Source organism: Rousettus aegyptiacus, unplaced genomic scaffold (genome assembly GCF_014176215.1).
Source record: "Rousettus aegyptiacus isolate mRouAeg1 unplaced genomic scaffold, mRouAeg1.p scaffold_m13_p_5, whole genome shotgun sequence".
Classification (NCBI taxonomy): domain Eukaryota; kingdom Metazoa; phylum Chordata; class Mammalia; order Chiroptera; family Pteropodidae; genus Rousettus; species Rousettus aegyptiacus.
In genome coordinates, this window is record NW_023416308.1 from 71,985,899 (window position 1) to 72,008,651 (window position 22,753).

Consider the following 22,753-nt stretch of genomic DNA (forward strand, 5'->3'; position numbering starts at 1 on the left):
CACACGTTTATGAGAATACCTCTCCATCCCCAGCTCTCCGGGAGGTGCTCAGAACTGTTCTTCCTGCCTCTCCCTGTGAGCACATAACCTCTTGCCCTGACACTCGCCCTCCCTGGATGCCAGCAACTCTGTGCTTACAGCCCTCCCTCCTCTTGTGTTTCTGTTTTTCTCATGATTAAATATCTCCCACAGCGTTTGGTTAGAGTTCTCAGATTCTGCTTGTGGAAAGGCTCACATGATTTCCCCTTGAAGTGCTTTGTTTTTTCTTTAAATTCAGCACTGCCATCTGATCGGGGCATGTCCAGTGACCTCTAAAGCGCAAATCAGAAAGAGTTTCTCCAGTGCTATCCAAAACAGACTCCAAAATCCACTGTGTGAGTACGCATTTGAACACAGCAATTAGACCTGTGCAGCAAGCCTTCTCATGCATATGTAGTACTTTAAAAAAGAAGAAACCAGAGTACCCTGAGTCTGATAAATTGCAGAAAAGTGCTAAAAATGACCTCAGAATCACAGATACCTCCCCCACCCCCTGCTTCCTACTGTGTCACAGACCCTTGATGGGAACAAGAAGCCCACAGAGCCCCCTCAATGCCCCAGATAAAAGGAGATGAAACCAGACACAGAGGATGGGACAAGCGGGGGAATGGCAGTCCATCAACCCTTCCTGGGGCCATCACAAGGAGACAGAGGAATCAAAGCCCTCCCAAGGCCCCAGGCCTCAGGCAAGTGGCAATTTTTCTTCCCAGGGTGTTGGGCTCAAAAAATCACCAGACAGGGCTGCCTGTATGCACTGAGGGGTCCTCACACACTAACTGAGGGGTGGATATTGGGACTGCTGGTCAGAAACGTAGTTTGGCAATGAGATTCAAGAACCTCAAAAAAATTCTATATCCTTTGACCCAGTAGTGCTACTTCTGGGACTCTATCCTAAGAAAACAGTCTGAAATACAGACAAAAATTTATACACATGGATGTTCCCTGCCGCTTTATTTATAAGAGTTAAAAATTGGAAACCACTAAATGTTCCACTTTAGGGAATTGGTTAGGTAAATTATGGTTTGTTCAAAGAATGGAATATTTTGTAGCTGTTAAAAATAATGTTTACTGAGCTTTTAACGACATGCAGAAATGCTTATGGCATACTGTTAAGTACAAAAGGCAGGATATAAAATCATACACACAGTGTGATCTCAGCCATGTTAAAACAATTAGAGAAAGCTTACAGAAAGAAAAGGCACACACGAAAAAAAACTAACAGTGGTTGTCTCTGGGCAGTGGGATCATGGATGATTTTTCTCCTCTTCTTTCTACCTTTCTGGGGGTTTTTCTACATTTAAAAATGATTGCATTTCAGCTTTGGGAAATGTGTTTATTTAAGCCTCACAGCTGATGAAAGGAAAAATCACCATTAGTCTGAGGTCTGGTGAGGGCTATGACAGCCGTTTTTCCCTCCTGCACATATATTGTTTTTGGAATCAGAGAAAAAATTAAATAAACATTATTTACCAAATTAAAATCAAATCCAAATAAAAAATAAAGCATCTGAGGCTCAATTGAGGAAGGCTTCTGCTCCCCCAAAGAAGTGATTGCCAGTTTCCAGCTTATCATTTTTCGGGGATCTTATAAAACCAACCACTGTGAAATTGACTTCTAACTGATTTTAATTGAGATGGGGCCCAAATGCAAGGATCAGAAATGAAATTTGGAAGGGCTAGGCAGTTGATGGGGCCCTGCAAACCCCAGGTCACAGATGAGCCAGCTAGGGATTGTTTCACAGTTACAGGTTCTACCCACTGACTTTCACAAATGACTCCAGGATCCCACCACCCATTAGCTGTTTTTCTCACTAGCTCAGGACTGAGTGGGGGTTGATTTTAGACTCCCTGGGCCTACAAGGATTCTTAGAAGGCTTGTGGTTGAACATTTCATTCTTAACCCTACCAGCATTCCCCTACCCAGCTACGCACACTCACTCACACACGTAGGTATCATCCGTGGGTCTGCATCTCTACGTAACACTGTATAGTACTTGGTGATGGTCTGCAGTGAGCAGGCACCGTGCTATGCCTCTAACGAGCATCACCTTGTGTTATCCCCACAACGACCCTGTGAATTATTATTAAGCTACATTTTAGAGTGTAAAAAACTCAGTTAAATACTCTTCCTTCTGCTTGCTTGTGAAGATCATGATTTCAGAGCCTAGCCTCCTCACTGGGATCTCCTCCAACTTTAAATGACGAATTATCTTCATGTTAAAAGCAAACAGTCCAGGCCACAGCCCATAGGCTACAGGATGTCGAGGGCCCTCCCTAGTCTCCTTGGCCAACCTTCCCCTGTTGCCACCTCTGTGCCTGTTGTCCCCCTTTGGGTCCCCACAGAACCTTTTTCTAGCAGTCTGCTGTCAGATTCATTCACTACTTTCTTACATAGAACAATATAAATCTTCTTTGTCTACACCCAGGAGGCCTTCCCTTTCAGATCCAGACAGGCCCATTATGGTGTTTTTCCTCACCAAAAGAGTTCTTTCTCAGAGATATGTTCTGACTTATTTTCAAGACAAGCAGTTTCCACTGTGGCCAAAATTTTAGAATACGTGTGTGTGTGTGTGTGTGTGTGTGCGCGCGTGTACTTCTTATTGCACTGTATGCTGAAAAATAGATATAACACTGGATAACATCTATAATTAAAATGAGAAGTAATATATAAGAAAGAAAATAAAGCAATTGGTGGGATTTAAAATGGTAATAATACAACACACTATTGTACTCTAGCAAGTCTGGAAATTTCCATAAGATAGGCTCTTTTCTGAGAAAATTACTCATACTGACTCAAAAATAAAGGAGAAAAACTTTAAAATGTCATATGCGAAGAGAACATTGAGAAAGGTTTTAACAGAATGATTTATTTTGTAAAGACTGTAGGTTAAGGTGATTTATTGCTGAAGCTTTCCAAGTATCAATGGATGATGATTCCTATGTTTGTGTAGTAGATACGCTTTGGAATCAAATGGCCTGTGTTTAAATCCTGGTTTACCATTTACTAGTCACATGACGATCAATGAATTACTTCATCTCTCTGAACCTCAGTTTCCATAGGAATTTACCAGAGGATGTGGTCGTGGTAAGATAGAGTCATCCAGGTGGGCTTTCTGGAGGAGCGGGCTGGTGATAGATCTGATTTACCAGCGGTGGTTACCAGTAGCCTTTCACATGCTCGCTCAGACCCCTTACAAATAAGGGATGAACTTGTAAATTGCCTGGAAAAAAAATTATGACAAAGTTCGTGTCATAGAAGTGCTAAATTATCCACAATAATAATTCTACTATCACTTCTTGGATATCTAAAGCAGTACGTTCAGCACTGCTAATGATGACTCAGATGAAGCATTTCATGTGCCCAATGGACATGATGATAACTTCTATACACAGTAGCTCCTTTAATCCAAAAAATAACCTTATAAGGCAGATGCTATTATCGGCCTCATGTTAAACATGAGGAAACTAAGACCAAGATAGTCACAGAAAGTGCCCTACCCAAGGTCACACTAATAAATAACAGAGCCAGGATTGGAACTCAGGCAGTCTGATTCCAGAAGACTTAACCTCCATCGTTTTCTGCTTCTCTTAGTGCCTTGCCTTATAGAGCCTTTGATAGTTGATGGTATGAGGTCATATACCTCTGCTCATTTGATCACTGCAACAGTCAAATGTCCTTACCTTTACAAAGAAGGAAATAGGCCTGCAGAGCTCTGAAGTGACTTACCCAGAGCTATTCTGCTAAAAAAGTAATAGATCTAGGACCTAAATCTAAGGCATCTCTGTGGCTTTTGGAGTTCCTCTCACTGTGGGGGATACAGATACATGGTAAGATATCCTTGTCTCAAAGTAACTGACAGTCTACTTATGGAGCACAGCATATGAGCACAGCTCATATGATGATTGCACCATTATTTGCCCCTATACAGACTGGCCAGGCCTCATTTCTGTACCCATCAAGTCTACCATCTTCCAAAAGCACAGCATCCCATTTGAATTTCTCACCTCTCTGATGTCCTGTAGCCCTGACTCTCTTTAACACCTCTTTGGTATTGCCATTTGCATGTCACCCCCTAAACTGCTTTGCAGTCACTCAGGTCTAGTTGCCACTTTCTAGCAAAGAGATTAAGTGTCATCCTGAGATGGGGATGACAACACCACCATCCTTAAACAGTCATCATGGTATCAAATATGTGGGGCAGTACCTTACCTCTGGGCTTGGCCCTTCCTGTCTTTATACCTGAGCACCCATGCCTCACTGCCCTCATTCCTGGGACATGGAGAATGATGGACAGGGCTAGGGTGAGGATGAAATATGCAAAGCACTCAGCAGAATACCCTGCATATAGTAAATGCTGAATGAATGTCAGTGATTAGTGTGATTACTGTGATTATTAAATGACTCTTACTCCCTTTGCCCTTGTTGAGCTCAGAGACATGTCTTATTTTGCTCTGCAATGCCCAGTCCTTATCGGTAAATGAGTTAGTAAATGCCATGTGTACTGGACAGAGCATGGGCCCTAGATTCAATGTATCCAGGTCTCTGCCACCTCCTAAGTTGATTGACCTCCTTGAACATCAGTTTTCTCATCTATAAAATAAGGATGATAACATCTGCTTCACAGGGATGGTTAATGAACCGGTGTATTTTGAAAATGCCTGACATCACATACGGCGGCAAATGTAACTTCCTTCCCCTTCGTTGCTTATATTTTTCATGGAACAGAGCCATATTTTTTGAGAAAAAGCAGACATATTGTGGAGTTTATGTTGCATTTCTTTTTTTTTTTTTTTTTTTTTAATAGAGCATTTCAAGGCTGGCCTGATGAGGACGTGTTAACTGAGCACCTACTATAAGCATAGTGCTTTGTGGGGATACAAAGGAAATAAATAATATACCCCCCACCAAGACGGTCCTGTGATGTTTAACGTGGCTTAATGAGATCAGATTCTGGTGCAACCAGAGCTGTCTCTGCAGAGAGCACATAATTTTGGGATCACATTCTTTTGAATCCCTACTTCAAGGACAACTTTCAAGGAAATGTTTATTTTTGAGCAGATAGAGGAATACAAACCAGACAACACTCCCAAACTGTTAGCTGCATATTAATCTGCAGGGACTAATATCATAACATAATTAGTATAGCAGTGCTCCCAGCTTAATTGAAAATGCTACATATGAGGGGCAGTTAATGAGAAATGCAAGGGTTGATGATTCAGAACTGCTGAGATTTAGCAGTTTAGTGGGCGTAGCGAGGAAATGCTGGATTTATTTCTCTTTGCTATTCTCTTTGTACATCTGGACAGGAAGGGGTCTGAAAGGAGTTACTAACAGTATGTATGGTTAGAGAACTTTGATTATCTGGAAATCCCTCAGCTATTTGGAACACAGCAGAGAGCCAGCCGGGCAGGAAACGAAAAAAAAAGCCTCTGTGGTGACAAAACACATTTCAATTTGTCTGTGCACCACAGTCTTTTCACTTTTCTGATAAGAAATCCTCTCAACCCACATCACCACCTATTTGTTTATTCGTACTTCACACAGGATCTTAATAAACTAGATGATCTGATTTCCCAAGCATTAGCAAAATAACAGCAATGCATCCCAGGAGTGGTGGGCAGGGCCACTGGAGGTGCCTGTGTGGCCACCTTCCTTATCTTAGTCATGCAGTTAGTGAAGTCTTAAAGACACAGTATGATTTGGGACAAGGGGAGATGAAGACACAAGAGAATCCCTGCTTTTAAGGAGCTTACAGCTTTTGGGAGGACAGATGTTGTCCTAGCCAAGTTTCTTAGTTTCATACAATGGAATGCATTCTGGCTAGCTTAAACAGAAAATGATTTAGTATGGGATATTAGGTGGTTTGCAAACTTTCCAAGAATGCCAGAGATCCAAGCTTAGATGGCATAGAACCAGAGAGGTACCCTATACTGCACAGGTTTGCTGTAATGGAATCCCCTTTAATTCTTACACCTTGACACTCAAAACTCTAGGAATAGATCATGGAACCTGCACTGCAGCTGTCCAGATAAGCAAACGCCTTGGCCACTGTGCATGTGAGAATCTCTGATTCACCTGAGCACAGCCACCACCGACCATGACAGCATTGCCCTTTGTTATCCTGTGGGTGCATTTGCTCATTAGAACCTGGGTCTAGCCACAGGGAGTCAGTGAGTTGTTTCTAGCCATCCAGCCTCTGAGAACAGAAAGGCACACTGGAAGGGAGTAGATGTGGGTGTGGAGAGCTGGGTTTGTGGTGTCTGCTAGAGATGGGGCAAGATAATTACAGTGCAGTGAGCCAAGTTTTGTTGTAGAATTGTGTTCTGAGGACTAACTCACTGTCTGGCAAGATGAATGACAAGCATGACAAGGTGAACACAAAATGACACGTGAGTGCTGACAGTCAGGGAGAACACTGCAGCATGAGAAAGAGTAAGCACAGAAACTTTAAAGGCACAAAATGCCAGGGCCATTTTATTTAGGAGAAAATGCCTCTACAGAATTAGCAGTCACAAAAGGCATCAGCATAATAGGGCTGAGTAGAAAAACAGCTGTGCATAACCCTAGCCATTAAGGGAAGTTTGGGTTGTATTAATGAAACTTTGATTAGAGGACAGGAATGTCTCTAAAAGGCTTCTGAAAGATTTCCACAAATAAAGATGTGTCTCCTCTTTACTATTTGTGCTACAGGACTGAGTTGTAGAGATCTGGAGCCCCGTGTATCATTATTACTCATCATATAAACTTTGTTTCAGAATGGTATCGAGTAACACACATACTGTGGTAGCATCAGATCCCTGACTTACACCCCAAGAATGAGTACTATCTGAGGCAGGACTATGAACCCCAAGTGTCCTTACAGGAGGCAAGTTGCCCCAAAACAGAAGTGCAGACATTGTCTGAACACTAGTCATGGCTAACAAGGTGAGAGCAGCTTCCTCCTATGTCTTGTATGAATGTGGAGAAGAATTTTAACCTCGAGCATGAAGGTCCAAAGGAATTGCTCTAAACAGGCAAACAACTTCAACTTAAAAACAAAAATTTTAATTCAGTTCTTATTCAGAAGCTTCAAATATGTATCTGAAAGCTAAAAGAGTGGAAAGGGGGCCCAGAGAGAGGAGTGTTAGTAAGAGGAAAAAGATACACAGGCATACCTTGTTTTATCGTGCCTCACTTTATTGCGTCTCGCAGGTGTTGCATTTTTTTACAAATTGAAGAGAAACCCTCCACCAGCAAAAAGATTATGATTCGCTTTATTGCAATATTCTTTGTGGTGGTGGTCTGGACCCAAGCCCACAATATCACCAAGGTGGGCCTGTAGTTTCCACAGCACCACAGGCCAGTGATCAATTTTTGAGCTTGATGAGCTTGATATATATTTGTGCACTTATATATTTATTTGTATTGATATATTTACGTATTTGTATTTATATAGAGGCTGATACTAAGACCTGTTTTCTCCATCCCCTCATCCAATTTTCTGTTCCAGTTCTGAGTTCTGTTTGGCCTTTCATTAACAAAATTATTACCGATAATGCTAACTCTTATCATTATGTTATTATTAAGATCCTCGCTTCCTTACCTTGAGTGCCTATTGTGTGTCAGGCCCCACAACTAGGGAGGAGAGCAGGGGCCCTGTCTAAAATCTTAACCCCACGCCTCTCACTTCTTCTACAGAGGGGGCCACTCTGCCTTTTAGAATTTAATTAGAATGCTCATCATAAACTTCTGCTAGGTTCTTTAGTCTTATCTTCTTAGTATCATGATAAAGCCCTGTGGCTTCCCTGAATCCAGTGCCAGATAGCTGGTTCTGGAAATCTGAATGCTTCTGCATGTATTTCCGTCTTACCTTGCCATTCCTCCTGGGCCAGGTGCCCTGCATCCAGGGGAGAAGCCCACAGGGAGGGAGCTCCATCGGCAAGGATACAGGAGAGGTTTCATGTGTGCAGTTTCTTTTCCTAAGGGAAGCACCAGCACTGGGAAATAAAGCTGCCTCCATTCCCACGTAGCAATTATGTGCACAATTACATTTCCAGCAGGTGTCACTTAAGAGGGTGAAACCCATTAAGCGTTCAAATGAGAAAACAGAGAGGAGCCTGTGAGAATGTCCCAGGAAAGCCGCTCTCTGCCGAGGTTAAAGAGGCAAACTCGGGACATTTCCTGAGCCTTTGCCACTTGCTTTTCCGTAAGCGATCTCATCTCAGCCTGAGGACAACCCTGGGTGCAGAGGTTAACAGGCCCTACTTGAGCCAATGAAAAAACTGAGCTGGGAGCCCTGCAGTGAACTGCCTGAGGTTACTTAGCCAGGAAGGCTGAACGGACTGACACAAGGTGCGCACACCTCTACAGAGAATGGCATGTTCATGGCATTCAGTGCTTTGCAGAAGACCATAGGAGACTAAACCCTCTCTTACTAGATTTCTCTAGCTGTCACGGTGCCCAGCACAAAGGACGTACTCAGTGGGTACTTGGTGGTCTTCTTTATGGCAATTTTCTCCCTGTTGCTCAAAGGATGAATGAGGTATCCAGAGGGAAAGAAGATCAAAGTGAAGAAAGTGCCAGGTATGTGAAAGCTTCTCTAAATTGACATTTACAATCAAAAGTGAGAATTTATTTCCTATTTTAGATAAGGAAATGAAGTTTAGAGAAGTGAAGGGACTTGCCCAAGGCTGCTTGGCTCGTAAGTAGCAGGCCTGGGATTCAAACCCAGGCCGCCTGCCTATAAAGTCTGCACTCTCTGCACATTGAGTGGCTTCCCTTGGGATCTATCACATTGCAAAGAACTTCATGTTCCCCTTGAGCAATGCCATGTAGGATGTGAATGCAGGGCTGTCAGACTCTTCGGTGCAGCTCTACTGAAAGAGACCCAACCTTCTAACTCACTGGAAGGCCCCTAGACCCTGTGCCAAATCAGAAGGACCTTCTGCTTGCTCGAATCATATATATCTTGTGTTTGGGCCATCTTAACCGATGCTTGCACAGCGGAGGTTCATGAAGGGCTATGTGGAAGCAGGTAAATAAGTAGAGGCATACCTTAGAGATATTGCAGGTTTAGTTCCAGGCCACAATGAACAGGTTAGTATCATAATAAAGTTGATACTGTATTATGACGGAGGATTTTGCCTTCAATTTGTAACAACCCAACACCTGTAAAGCCCGATAAAGTGAAGCACAATAAAATGAGGCATGCCTATACAGGAGCTCTGCCTGTCCACAGGCTTGCTTCCTCACTGGTAAAACCAGACTCACCATATATTTTTTCCACTCACAATATGAAGATATACCTGCATCCCAATCTTGCCTAAATGCATCACACTCTACTCCATTTGGAAACTGGAGGTCAGCATTCCTGTGCCATCTCTTAACCTCTCCTCTCCATGAGCTTATCAGGTTCTAGCAAGTCCATCTACCAAATAACTTGAATTCTCAGCATCTTTCCCATTTCCCTGCTTCTGCCATAATCTAGACTATTGCACCAGTCTCTCCATTGATTTTCAGATCTTTCTTCCCACCTCACCTTCCCATACAGTTACAGATGAGCTTTATAAGACATTTATTTTACCCATCCAACCTTCTATCTATCTATCTATCTATCTATCTATCTATCTATCTATCTATCTATCTATCTCATAAATATCTGTGGGACATTTGAGTATTTTTCCATGCCTCAGGCTTCATGCTAGACTTGGGATGCAGAATTAGATAGGGAACCGTCCAGTCTCTACAGGTAGAGATAAATAAATAAATTACTGTGCAGGCGAAGGAAAACCAAAGGAATGGTGTCTGACTCGGTTGGCAGCCTCAGCAAAGGCTTTTGGAGGAGCTGATACAGGCTCCGAATTTTTCAGGTGAGGGTAGTGGAAGCAGATAATCCAGACAGAGCGATTGTGTACGTACAAAGGCTTGATACTGCATGACACATTTGGGGAACTACAAGCACCTGGCAAGGGTAGAGAGAAGGGTGGGTGCTGGGAAGGCAGCAACCTTTGCTTTTTGAAATGCCTTGTTCTGTGAGCTGTAATTTCAGCCTGTTGGTAGTGCAACACTGTGGACAGTTTTAAATAAGGGAGCAACATGGGCAGAGAGCTCTTAACGCTCTGTCCTCTACACCTCACTGGGCCTTCTGGAGAGCTTTTGTCCAGATTCAGACCTCCAACCAGATCACTGATTAGTCTCTTTTTCTGGCTTACTGAGGTTCTGCCTGAGCAACAATTTTATTCTCCCAGACCCTGCTCTGCCATAAGAGTTCTGAATCACACTCCAAGAAATTCCTTTTTATTCTTGCTCTGTTCTGGATATAATGTGTCTTGAATGTTGGAGCAATTCACTGAGCTCTGGCCGTCAAGTGTGTGGAGAGTGAATTGTTTTGGGATGCACTCAGCAACTTCTGCCTCACTACATCTGCCCATCACTCCGCAGTGCTTGGTAGGAACAGATAACAAACAGGTCAGCTGCCACCGCCTGCTTTTCTTATTGTCTGTCAAAGAAATGGAAAACCCAGTCTATCATTGCCGAATGAAGATGAGGTCAGCATTTGGTTTAGGAGCAAGTAAGAGACAGGGATCAGGGTATGGACCAACCTGTACACGACTTCTGTGCTTAAAGAATCTGCCCAGCTTGCAGTCCTGGCCCTACCTGGCTCTCTCTCCTTACCTTCCACCAGCATTTGTACCACCTGAAGTGTTCCCCCTCACCAGCCTCACTTTAGGGCCGTTTGCATGTTCTTGCCTAAGCAGAAAGCATGATCTAGACCTCTAAAGAACTGGGTTAGAGCCCTTGGCTCTGTGACCTGGGGCAAGTGACTTTACCTCTCTGAGTTTTGATTTCCACACTTAAAGCTAAAGTCTAATGCTCCCTGCCTTGCTTAAGTCTCAGAGCTGGGTGAATCAAGTGCTAGTTTAGGTGAAGAAACTTTGTAATTGTCACAACAAAGCTCAAAGATGTTAAATAACTTTCCCAAGGTCACACAGCTAGAAAATGGATTCGCTGAAATAAAGTCGTTGCAGCTAGGGATCATGTCCATTGTGTTCTTCCAGTATACCTGACAGTGTAGCCAGCCGGTAGGTCGTAGGTACGAACTAAGTACTTACTTATAAGTGACTGGCTGCCAAGCATTGTGGGAAAAAATGTTACTAATTTAGGTATAACTGTATTTTATTTTTTGTCCTGATAAACTGAACATTTTTTGCATGTGTGTATTCACTTAACATACTTCTTGTATAACATGCCCATGTCTGTTCACAATTTATTTATCGGTGTCCTAAAATTTTCCCCACATCAATTTGCACCAGATCTTTCTTGACTAGAAAGATCTTAACCCTTTTCTGTCTTCCATGCTACAAATACATTTCCAGCTTGATGTCCTTTTTACTTTATTTTATTTCTTCCTTGTGCAGAATTGGGAAGTAAAACTAATTTCCATTCGTGTTAAGTTGTATAATAAGCATGTTAAAAGCCCAGCCCAGGTTTGGAAGCCAGTTTCCCCAGGCAACACATACCTCTTTCCAACCCCAGTGAGTCCCTGTGGGTTGAAACAGGCATCAAAGGCAGATTGGAAGGTAAAAGCTGTTGCAGAAGAAGTACAGCCCTAAACCCAAGGGCCTTTGGTAGGCAGCCAGAGGGCAAATCTTTTGTACTATAAACATATGATTGGTTTATGTGTGTGTGTTACTGTAAATACTTGGTTTTGATAATAGTCCAAAAGCCCAGCGAGTTGTTTTCAAAGTTTTACCTGGTAGCGCCCATCCCCCTTCCTACTGCCTGTCCTTGTTCTGGTGAGCAAGTGGTCTCTTGCAGCAGTGTCATAAGGCTCAGAAAACATGAAGCCTGGGTAAGTTATTGGTGATGACAACAAAAGTGCATTAAATTGGGCTTTACAGATTACACAGTGCTTTTCCTTCCATTTCAATTGGTCCCCACAACAACTCTCTAGTAGTGGCATAGGTAATAATAATATTTCCACTATCTGCTGAGGGAGCTAAGGCTCAGAGAGGTTGTCCATGTCTCCAGGCTAGCCACTGGCAGAGGTTGGAGCCCTCTCCTAAGTTGTCAGAGCTGCCGTTGTTTCTGCCTTGTCAAGTTAATTCCCGGAGACCGTCCTGACCTCCCAAGAATGGACCAGAAGTGATGTTCAGTGTCAGAAATCCAGCTCTAAAAAGAGAGGACCCCACCCTGCCTAGAAGCTCTTAGATCTAAACTTCTAGAGAGTATCTTGCATAATAGCTTGTCTGTCCCTTTCAGCCACATGGCAATGCTACTCTGGAGAGAGTAGGTAATGTCTTGAAGGAACGATGGCTAATGATTTCCTTGTTTTTTTCATCTCTGGAAAGTACTCCCTTTCTCAACTCAGTTTCTCCCTCCACAAATGTTTAAGCTTCACCAAAGTAAAAATAAGCATGTGTGTCTGTGTGAGGTCAGAAAAGGGGGAGTGGGGTGGGATGCTGAGGTTGAGATTGTGTCTGTGCTGAAGCCCCTTTACCGGATTCCTCTCTGGGACCTAGAGGATTCTAGGGAGGTAAGGCATATGGCAGTTTATTAACAGCCCTGCCGTTCCACACCTGGTGATCCTTTTAGTTCCTGTGGGAGCCATTGTTCTGGGACACTTGGGTCTGTCAATAAAAGGCTACCTGTGACAGGGTCCTGAGCAGAAGCAGAAAGCAAATGCATCTTGGATCCCAGAGTCCCCTGTACTGACTGTGGGAGGCTGACCTCTGCTAGGAAACTTGTCTACCACACAGGACTGGCTCACATGGAGAGCTTGCAAGCCATTATCTCTCAATTTCTGGTGAGCTCTTTTCTCCTTTGTTTCTTTCATGGTCCCAACCAGTGCCTCTCTGTTTATACATACTTTTTTCCACATCCAAATTCTTCCCTAGTAACCAAGGATGCTCTGTCTCTCGGCAGTTCTCCTACTTTATCCCTGCTCATCCTCTCTCAATAAAGGATGTCTTCTTCCACCGCTCTGAGTTTCGAAGGATTGATGCTAACCTTTTACAGTTGGAGGTATCCACACAAATGTGATCCAAACAAGCCACATCACATTAAGACTTAAATGTCTCACTAAATCTACTGAGAGATGTCTTCCTTTGATGGTCTCAGTCTCATTAAACTCCTGGCTTCCCTACAGAGATTCAAGACATTCTAACCTGCCAAAAGATTTTGAAGTCTTACAACTGAGCTCCTTGGCATCCGCTGTGTTAGTGATTGGACTTTCCCACATTAGTTTACCAACCAACACAAGAATACACGTTCAAGCCGGTAGACTCATGAAAAAAAGCAAAGACTTGACTATGTGTTCCCACCCTCTTCATTCCAGGGCTGCCTCCCCAACCTTACTGGTGCCTCACAGGTGCCCTGCCTATCACTTATTCCCTCTCGGGCTTGACTGCAGTGGTCCATTCTGCAATGGTTCTTTATTTCAGCTCAAGCACTGCAAGTTTCTGTGCATCCATTACACCGGAGGTTGCAGAGTGGCACCTCTACCTGCAGATTCTTTCTCAGCTCCTCTAGGCAGGAAAACAAACTACTCTAGGTCTTTCAACAGTGGGAATTTAATGTAGAGAATTGGTCATACAATTGAAGAAACAGCTAAGAAGCTACGCAGTGCGTGTTTAGGCAGCCCAGAGATCAGCAACAACAGGGAAGCACTATCACTAGACTGGAGAGATAAATGAGAGAAGGTGATATTTTTAGAGCGCAGAAGGTGAGACCATTCAGCAGAAGCTAGAACCATTGCGTAGGGTGCCTGTCAGTACCTGAAGCAACGGAACTTATGTTGATGCTGACTAGCAAGAGAGGGAGGGATGCCCTAGCTTCTCTCCTTACCTCCAATCTTCTGTCATGTTTTCCATTTGCCAAACCTACCTGTCCAGAAGCTGGTAACCAAGGAAACCTGAGCATCATGGTTCCCGGTGAGACACAGAAGAGTAGCAAGCATGGGGATTGGGCATCCACTTGGCCCTTTCATCCCAGCCATCCTTTTTGTTGAAGGCTGAGTTGGCCCCTACCCATTCCAGGAAATGCCTTCTCTTTTCTAACATCTCTGATCAAGACAGCTGGCAGCTTGATATAGGCATCATATTTTTATATCATCTCCTTGATAGAACAAGTGAGGGGAAATCAGGATCCTCCTGTAATCGAGGGAGAGGCAGTGAACCCTGTAATATATGTAGTCATCAAATCTTGCTCATGTGAGTAATTGCTGTCCCTATTTCTTTGGAAGAGAGCAGTATCCCTATTCTATTGTAGCATCTTCAAAGTGGAATGGTTCTGCTCATTCTTAGAATGTTAGCAGCCGCAGAGTCTCAACTATACCTTGAACAACTATCTCTTATTTAACAAGACTAAACCCATAACCCACACCCTGTGATCCAGCTGCATTCTGCCCATAAGGGCCTGTGTTCAATGGTTAATCTGTAGGGCTGGTGAGCTGCTTCAAGAGACCTCCAGCCCTTGTCTGAGACGTTTAATCCTTTCCAGCCTGCCTTCCCTCAGATTGCCTCTCTCCTCTTCTACCAGCTTGTTTTTGGCATGGGAGCTCAGACAGGGGGAATGTGGATAGGAAGAGTCCAAGGGCAGAGCAGAAGAAACAAAGGCCCCTAAGTTTGTGCAGCCAAGAAAATAACATGAAATGAGATGAGGGATTTGGACTGGACTTGTTTTGTTTTGGAGCATTTCAAGGAGCCAGGCATGCAGTTGTGTTTGGATTGGGAAGAAAGGCATAACTGAGCAGGAGAAAATCCTCTTCAGATTTTATTCAGGCTGTTACGGGATTAAAGAAAACACCAAAAGGATTAAACTGCATGAATGTATGAAGCCTATTGCACTCAGACAGGAGGGGCCCTGACTCTCCCTGGGACATATTTGGACAGCATATGGAAGTAGTGGGCTTGCTTGTTCTTCAGTTACCAACCTTGTAAATTCAGCATCAGTTGGAGCCACTTACATTGCTTTCCTTTTCTCAACCTTAATGATAATTATTAAATATTAATAGTGTTAGTCAGAATTGTTGGTTCAAAGTGATAGAAAACTCAGAATTAACTTACTAAAGCAGAAGGACTTTGACTACTGTCTCATAGAATCCAAGAAGCTGAACCTTCCAGCCAGAGAAAATGCAGAGATACAGTGAACTTGGGATCAGGGTTTTAATTCTGTACTATTTAAGTTTGTTCTGTCTCTTTTTGCTGCTGTGGTCTGCTTCTCTTATACTTGTGAGATTCTTTTCTCTCTCACCGAAGACCATCTTTCCTCCACTTTATTAGTTTGCTAGGGTATCTGTAAAAAAGTACCACAAACTGAGAGGCTTAAACAACAGAAATTTATTGTCTCAGAGTTCTGGAAGCCAACAGTCTAGGATCAAAGTGTCTGCAGGGCCATGCTTCTCTCTAAAGAGAAGAAGCTACTTCAAACTTCTCTCCTAGCTTCTGGTAATTCCTTGGCCCAGCTCCGATCTTCACATGGCATTCTCCCTCATGTGTGTCTGTTTCTGTGTCCAACTTTTCCACTCTTTATGAGGACACCAGTCATATTGAATTAGGCTTGCCCCAATGACGTCATTTTAACTTGATTACCTCTACAAAGACCCTATCTCCAAATAAGTCCCCATTCTGAATACAGGGGATAGGACTCCCAACTTATCACTTTTGGAGGACACAGTTCGGCACATGGCCACTAATAGCTCTCAGCTATTTACATTTTACAATCTTCATTACTAGAAGCTTCATTCTATTTCACTTCCTGTTTTGAAAAATCCCAGGAGAATTCTAACTGGTCCATCTCTGTTAGGGTGCCCAGCCTAGAACCAAACAATGATGGCCAGAGAAGCAAAGTCCTTTAAGGATATGACAATTCTCGTAGGATCCACGTATCTGTCAGGTCAGCTAATTAATGTTAGATACAAATCACCCCAAATGGGAGTGGCAACAACAAAGGGTTTGTTCTCTCTCATATTTCATGTCCACTGTGGGTAGTGTGATTGGCGGGAGAGGGGAGGTATTTCTCATAGTCTCCCAGGATGACACATCATTCTAACTGTGCCAATTATTGTGCCAAAGTGAAAGAGCACTCTACAGGGGCCTGCATCAGCAGTTACATCTTCTAACTGGAAGTGCTACACTTCTGCTCACACTCCCATGCCCCAATTACTGATATGACCCTTCCAGGGTATGCCATCCCACCTGTTCCTGGAAGGCAGAGAGCCAGAAATAGTTGCCAAATAGCACCAATGACTCTCACATGCCACATGACAGGAACAATGGAAAAGTAATTCCCAGAATCAAGAAGGCGCTTCCCCAGAAAAAAATAGGGTGCTGCATGGTAAACTTTTGGGTGAGGACTCCAGGGGCCTCCCAGGCCAAAGGAAAGGGCAGCAGGAAGACAGGGAGGTGTTCAACCACCTGGGTCTGAGGGGAGAGTGGTTGGGGACTGGGCTGGAGAAATGGCCAGTCACTCTTCGCTGGATGGCGAAGAAAACTACTTACTCTAGGGAGGGCTTTGGGTTTTGTCTCAAGGATAGTGGGGACCAACGAGTTTCCAGCCAGAAACGGCAGGGTCAGGGTTGCATTTTAAGAACGGCAGTGACAGCGTGATAATTTAAAGGAAGGAATCGAAGTGCAAAGCTCAGGTTACCCCTAGGGGTTAGTGGTAGAATCAACTCGACATGGTGACTCTGGCATGGAAGTGCAGTTAGCTGCTATCAGCACAGCAGAGATGGCTTCATGGAAATGCTGACATCTGCACTGGCTCCTGAAAGAAAAGGGGGAGCTGGTGGGCGTGGAAGTACGCGGAGGCTTTGCAGGCTGATGATGAAGCTGCGTAAAGACCTGGAGTTCTGGGAGCACTCGGGTGGTGGAGAACAAGAGTTTGCGTCTGTCCTACACTTTCAAAGTCCAGAGTGTTTAGCGGTGTGCTTGAAGGGCTTAAAGGTGAACACTGGTTAAGTAAAAGCAAGTTTCAGAAAAATTTTGAAAACTGCCCACTGATACCACAGACCTCATCATGTTGCTTTTTAGCACTCATGGCTATTTGAGAACTGTTCACTTCCTGGTCCATGCTTCCATAGATGGACCTGAAAAAAAAAAAAAAAACCCTCTTTTAGGCCTTCATGAATGAGGAGTCCCATTTAAAAGTTCATAGAAAGACTACATAAAACCACCTGCTGCCTTTATTTCCCCCTGTGTGCATTAAAAATGCGCAGCTGCTCAACAGGAAATGTTCCATTACACCGTTTCGCTCATGGGCTGGTCTTGGACTTTGGGGCAGTGAGGAGGTGAGGTGGGAGGAGAAGTGGGCTAAACACGCCCATGGATTTCCCCCTGGATCTTTCCAAATTTTGCCACCCTGATTACATGCTCTTTCAGGGAGGTGTTTTTCTGTGTATGTCATTGGTTCCGTAGTTGCGTGTGTGTGTGTTTTCTTTTTAATATGAAAAATTGGTCTTTGAGTCCACAAGCAGCAGCTGCAGCTGCCATAATTAAAATGAAATAACTGGCTTCCTTCAGTCCTTAGGGAGAAAAGCTTTAAAAAAAAAATCCATATTCTAAATGGACTCAGGAATGTGGTGAATCTTCTCTCCTGTTTTACTTGCAACAAGTTTCATGCCTTTGCTTTTCTCTGGAGTCAGGGGAAGAGAAGGGAATTAACTTTCACTGAGCACTTTTCCGAGCCCCAGGCACTACGCAAGGTTTCACCGCTGCACAAGCCAGGATATGAATCCAGTTTTGGTGCTTCATTTATTTCCCCTCTGCCATGTGCCCTTCCAGTATCCTGTTAGACCCCAGAGCTCTCAGTTTGGTCCAGTTCTGTCCGGAGACCTGGGAGGTTTGGCATTATTAAGATGTTATTGAATATATTGGCACATATAATTGGCTTGGATTAGAAACCAAAGCTTTTAACAGAGTTACAAGGTGAAGTATTCCGTCCTAATGATTATTTGATAATGAGATGGTTTTCAAAGGATTGGATGCATTCTTGAAGGTGTTGCTTAAAAGTAACTCTTTAAACCAGGCCGAGAAAATAAAATTCCAGAACTACAGACTCTGTAGTTGTATCTGGATCTCAGAATAAGGTACTAAGATAGAAAGGGACAGCTGTGTGCTAGGAATTGAAGATACAGTGGTCACCATCTCAAGGAGCTCCCAGTCTGGTGTAAGAGAAGGACGTGTCAACAAATAATTACAAGACAATGGTAATAAGTGCTAGGTCAAGGGTATGAACAACTTGCTAGAATTTCAATATTTTTCCTCCCAAAATCCATTTCTTCAGTTGGTAACTTTGTGAAGAGGAGGCCATGCTCACTGTGAGAGCAATACCCAGAATGCTGAACATAAAAAAGCAAGGAGAAATTATTATGCATTCTTATGTGTGTATCAGGTATTTGGTTTTAGTTCTCTCTAATCATTTATTATAATTCCCACTTAATGATGAAGAAATTTAAGAAGCTATGTGGTTTGTCAAGGCCACATAGCTGGTCACTGGACAAAGTGTAATTCAGACCCATTGTATCTTCTAAAGACCTGGTTCTTGTCAGGACACCTCTAAGAAACTCTGCACCCTGTCGTTAGGTGTACAGCACAGCTATCCCCATGTCTTGTATCTAGAGTGAGAAAATATTTTTCCCCTTGAAAAAAATTTTAAAGCAGGCATTTCGATGGGAGTCATTCATGATTATCATCTTTGATCTGCAGGTGTGACTATCCAGTTCAAGTGCATTGAGCCCTCCAGGCAATCCTCCCAAAGAATGAAGTCAGCTCAGGGTATGGAAGCACTAGAAGGTCAATGAGGAAACAGATTCCCTACATCCAAAAGATGTTCCCCTGGGTTCCTGAGTCCAGTGATTCTGTTATAAAGACTCAGCTGAGAAGGGAAAGACAGAAGCAAGCACTCACAGAAAAGAAGGAAGGTGGTCTCCTGCTGCCTTTAAAATTCTCTGCAAGAGACCAAAGTCCAGGTTGCTTGGGACCCAACTCGAGGCATTGTATCGTCTGCTCACTTTGTATGGTCACTTTGGGGAAACTAATAGAGGCAAAGGCACTCTGTATCTAATTCTGCCTGGACCTCTCAAAATGCAGCCCAGAAAATCACCACATTTCCACTCACCTAGGCAGAGAGGTACTCTGGGAGTAGAAGATTCACTGAATGTGTAAGGCATACAGGTGTCATGTGCAGTTTCACAGCATGCTTTATGGCTCACCTGGAAAGGGAAAGAATAGGGTTCAGATCTTGTCTCTATCATTTCCTAGCTGGGGGACCACAGGCAAGCAGCTTAAATTCCCCAAAGCCTCCTTTCCTCATCTGCAAGTCTTTTGCCTCCTGCAGTTGCCTAGAAGATAAAATGAGGTCAAAAATGTACCAGCACCTAACATTCTTCCCAATGCCTGACACACAAGTAGGAGCTTCCTGCCCTAGGCTCCTCCTCTTCCAATTCATTTTGTGCAAGGCTTTCTAAATTCATCTTTCTATAGCAGATATCCAAATATGTCACATCTTTACTCAAAGCTCTCAGTAGCTCCTCAGTAGTGACTGAATAATGGCCATCTTCTCGAGAGTGTCATGGAGGTCCCTGCTTGATGGGGCTCATATCACCTCACAGGTGTGATGTCCTCCACTTCCCTCTACACAGCCCACACTCTGGAAAGCTGAGCTATGCACCCATTCTTTGTCATGCTTTCCCCTCCATGCCTTTACTGCTTCATACAGAGCACCCTGTCCTGTCCATGTGCCACCCACCTAGTGCTACCTCTGGTGCAAAACTGAGCTTAAGCTATATGATGTCCAATAAGTGTTCCCTGATTTGACATTCACGATGACTTCTCCATTCCTCTGTCCCTTCGCTGGGTTTTATCTGCGTCTCTTTTACAAAACTGCCCAGCATTGCAATTACTTGTAGCAATGTCTTATTTTCCTTGCCAGCCTGCAAGCTTCCTGAGGACAGGGTTTGCTTCCAAGTCCTCAGCGAATCCTGTACAGCACCTTACACTCAATATATGAATGAGTGAGTGAGCAAGTGAATAAATGAATACCACACTCACTTCTTTCCTCACTAGATCTCCTCTTCCTAGAAATCGTAGTACATAAATATTTCTAAAACCTTTGGTCAGCTATGAGTATTTTGGTTTCATTAGCAGTCATTGTGACATTCACTGGAAGCCTTCTAAAGAAAAAAAAAAAAAAAAAAGAGGGAATTCAGAGATATGAGTGGAAAAGAAAATAACCAAAGGAAAGGCACTGAAGTTTTCCCTGAAGCCTTGGTGAAGGTGAGGGTGGAAGAGGAGTACGACTACAGTTCTGCAGCTTCTTCGAGAGGGGAGGGGTCAGAAGGCACAGGCGAGGGTACACAGCGCAAGCTCAGGAGGCAGAGTGGAATCTGATGACCTGGACAAAGGAAGGGGGTCTACGGAAGACCCCCAGTGTTTTATACAAGTCCGTGGATGTGACTAGGCCCCCAGCAGGACCTCTGGGGGAAAAGCCAACAGCTGCGTGTCCTAATGTCCACCAGGCACTGGGTGCCTGAAGAAAGTGCCTCTTACCTTGCCCATTGTTACAGCAAGCAAGTTCCTGCTGCTCTCTGAAACTTGTAATGAACTAGGCAGGGCAAACAGAAGTTAGAAGCACAATAGCCATCAAGCACATTCAAGATTCATAAAATGGTAGGTCAGGTCTTATGCAACGTACTGCCTATTTTTTATTTTAGCGTATACAGTACAATTGATAAGGACTTGTCTAGGTGTACCTCCAAACTTGCCCTGTTAATTCTATTTTGGCTATCAAGTCTTCTACCCTTTGTGCTGGAGCCTGCCCCCAACACCCCTCCCAGGGTAGATAAAGCATACTCTGCACTTAAGCAGACGGTGACCTTTCCTATCTAATACAGCCACTCTTTGTTGAGAATAATGAGAATTTACAATAAAGAAATATGTGAAATGCACATGAAGCTAGAAAAATTTCACACTTTGGAGAAATTCATGTTTAATCGAAGTTACTAGTAATTCCTCACCTTATAATAGATGACAATGTCTCTTAGTTAGGATCCTCGGTAAATTTGACAAATACATATTCAGAGAATTTCTCTAATGACATCTTTTTACCTGATTCCTGAATGTATCCTTCATGCTTTGTTCATTAGCCTAGTGGGTATTTTATATAAAAAGACGTTTTGTGGTGTCTTCAGTGGGTGAGCATGATAGTTGGTGCAGAGGAAAGTACCCAGATCTTGAGTCTGTGAGGACCTGTGTTCAGGTCCCAGTTCCAACTCTTGTAATGAATGAGGCACGTATCTTAAATAAAACCTTTGAGCTTCCCCTCACCCTTCTTTAAGTGGGATAGGATTTCTTATATTCATTTCCCGAATCTCTATCGTGTACAGATGGCTTCTTGGGCATTAGAGATCAGAGATGAATCAAATTCAATGCCATAGAATTCTAGGGGCAGAAAAGACCACCCATGTCGCCTGGTTCAGAGTTTTCTTCTTTCAGACGAGGAAGCAGGCTGAATGAGAGAAACTGATTTGCTAGAGGTTGCAGTGTGATAAGAAAGTGGGCCAGAACCAGGACTCTTTTGTGTAAGGAACTCTGCCCAGGTAACTCCCAATGCTCCCACATGGTATATCACAGATGAGATCAGCCCATTTTATAGGGCAGGACACTAAGGTTCAAAGAGATTCAATCATGTTTATCTGCCTGGAGAATCAATGATAGAACTATTGCAGAGGCCAGTGCTTCCACCATAAGTTCCATCTCCTCACCCTCTTCCCCGCGCCCATCAGAGCACAAAGTAGATTGTTCTTCATAGACCACTCAGTTTCTACTCTGCTCTCAGCCTTTGCTTGTAAAGAGGACTCATTTGCAGCCCCTGCCCTTGAAGGCTTTGTTCAGCTTGAGGAAACACATGTAAACAATGATTGTGAGACAAGATCCTTACTCCCACCATACAATATGAGATGGGAGAACAGAATAAGACTCCCCAGAGCCTCCCAGGAAAGGTGGAAGTTTGCGTGGGATTCACAGGGTAATTGGGACCCCCCCACCCCCCACCTTGATTCTCTATGTGGCCGAGGGGCCAGGAACAAGCCCCATTTCCCTAGTGGTGTGTGTTTGCAATGACTGCTGGAGAGAGATTTGTGAGAAAGGGTCTGGGGCATCTGGCCACCTCACTCAGTTGGGTCTGTGTTCTCTGCTTCAACAGAAAGTATCCTGCCCTGTGCTCCAGGATCCAATGGCCCTGGAAAGAGGGCTGCAGGGCCCACGGACTCTTCAAAACGTGCTGACATGGAGCCAGGTCAGTCCTGCTGTCTGCTCTGATTTCTCTGTATCATCAGCTGTAAACCTGTGGTCTTGATGAGAAATGCCATCTTGGAATCTGAAATCGCGAGTACTTTTTGGTCGAAGGCTTTTGCCACTAAGCAGCATGGGAAGTGGAGGAGGTCAGGTCCGAGTCGGAGTGACCTTCCCGAGAGCAAACGCAGTAGGAGAACTGGTTGGTGCTGGAAGCCAAGAGACCAGCCAGCATGGTGAAAGGACAGGGCAGGCAAGGGCCAGCCATTCAGCCAAGATGTGATGGAGGAGCTGGCAGCCAGGTGCATCTCGCAGGCCCTGGATCGCAGAGGCAGCAGTGGCAATATGGGTTATTCTAGGGTCCAGAAGACCAGGGGCAGGGTCCAGAGTTCATTGGTTACATTTTAAGATGAGCTGAAGTGGGATCAGAGACATAGTTGAGAATA

At 43.9% G+C, this 22,753-nt stretch overlaps 1 protein-coding gene across 13 annotated transcripts in view; it reads left to right on the forward strand.

The window, feature by feature from the left end:
• Nucleotides 1-22,753, forward strand: part of TENM4 (teneurin transmembrane protein 4) — a 690,656-nt gene that overhangs the window by 196,510 nt on the left and 471,393 nt on the right. For 11 of the 13 annotated variants that reach the window (XM_016161403.2, XM_016161404.2, XM_016161405.2 and 8 more), the window contains exon 3: nucleotides 22,219-22,311. The exons of the other annotated variants lie outside the window; for them this stretch is intronic. In XM_016161403.2, the coding sequence (XP_016016889.2) occupies nucleotides 22,302-22,311 (10 nt within the window). In that variant the 5' untranslated portion in view covers nucleotides 22,219-22,301. The remainder of the gene's footprint in view (nucleotides 1-22,218; nucleotides 22,312-22,753) is intronic. 13 annotated transcript variants of the gene reach the window in all.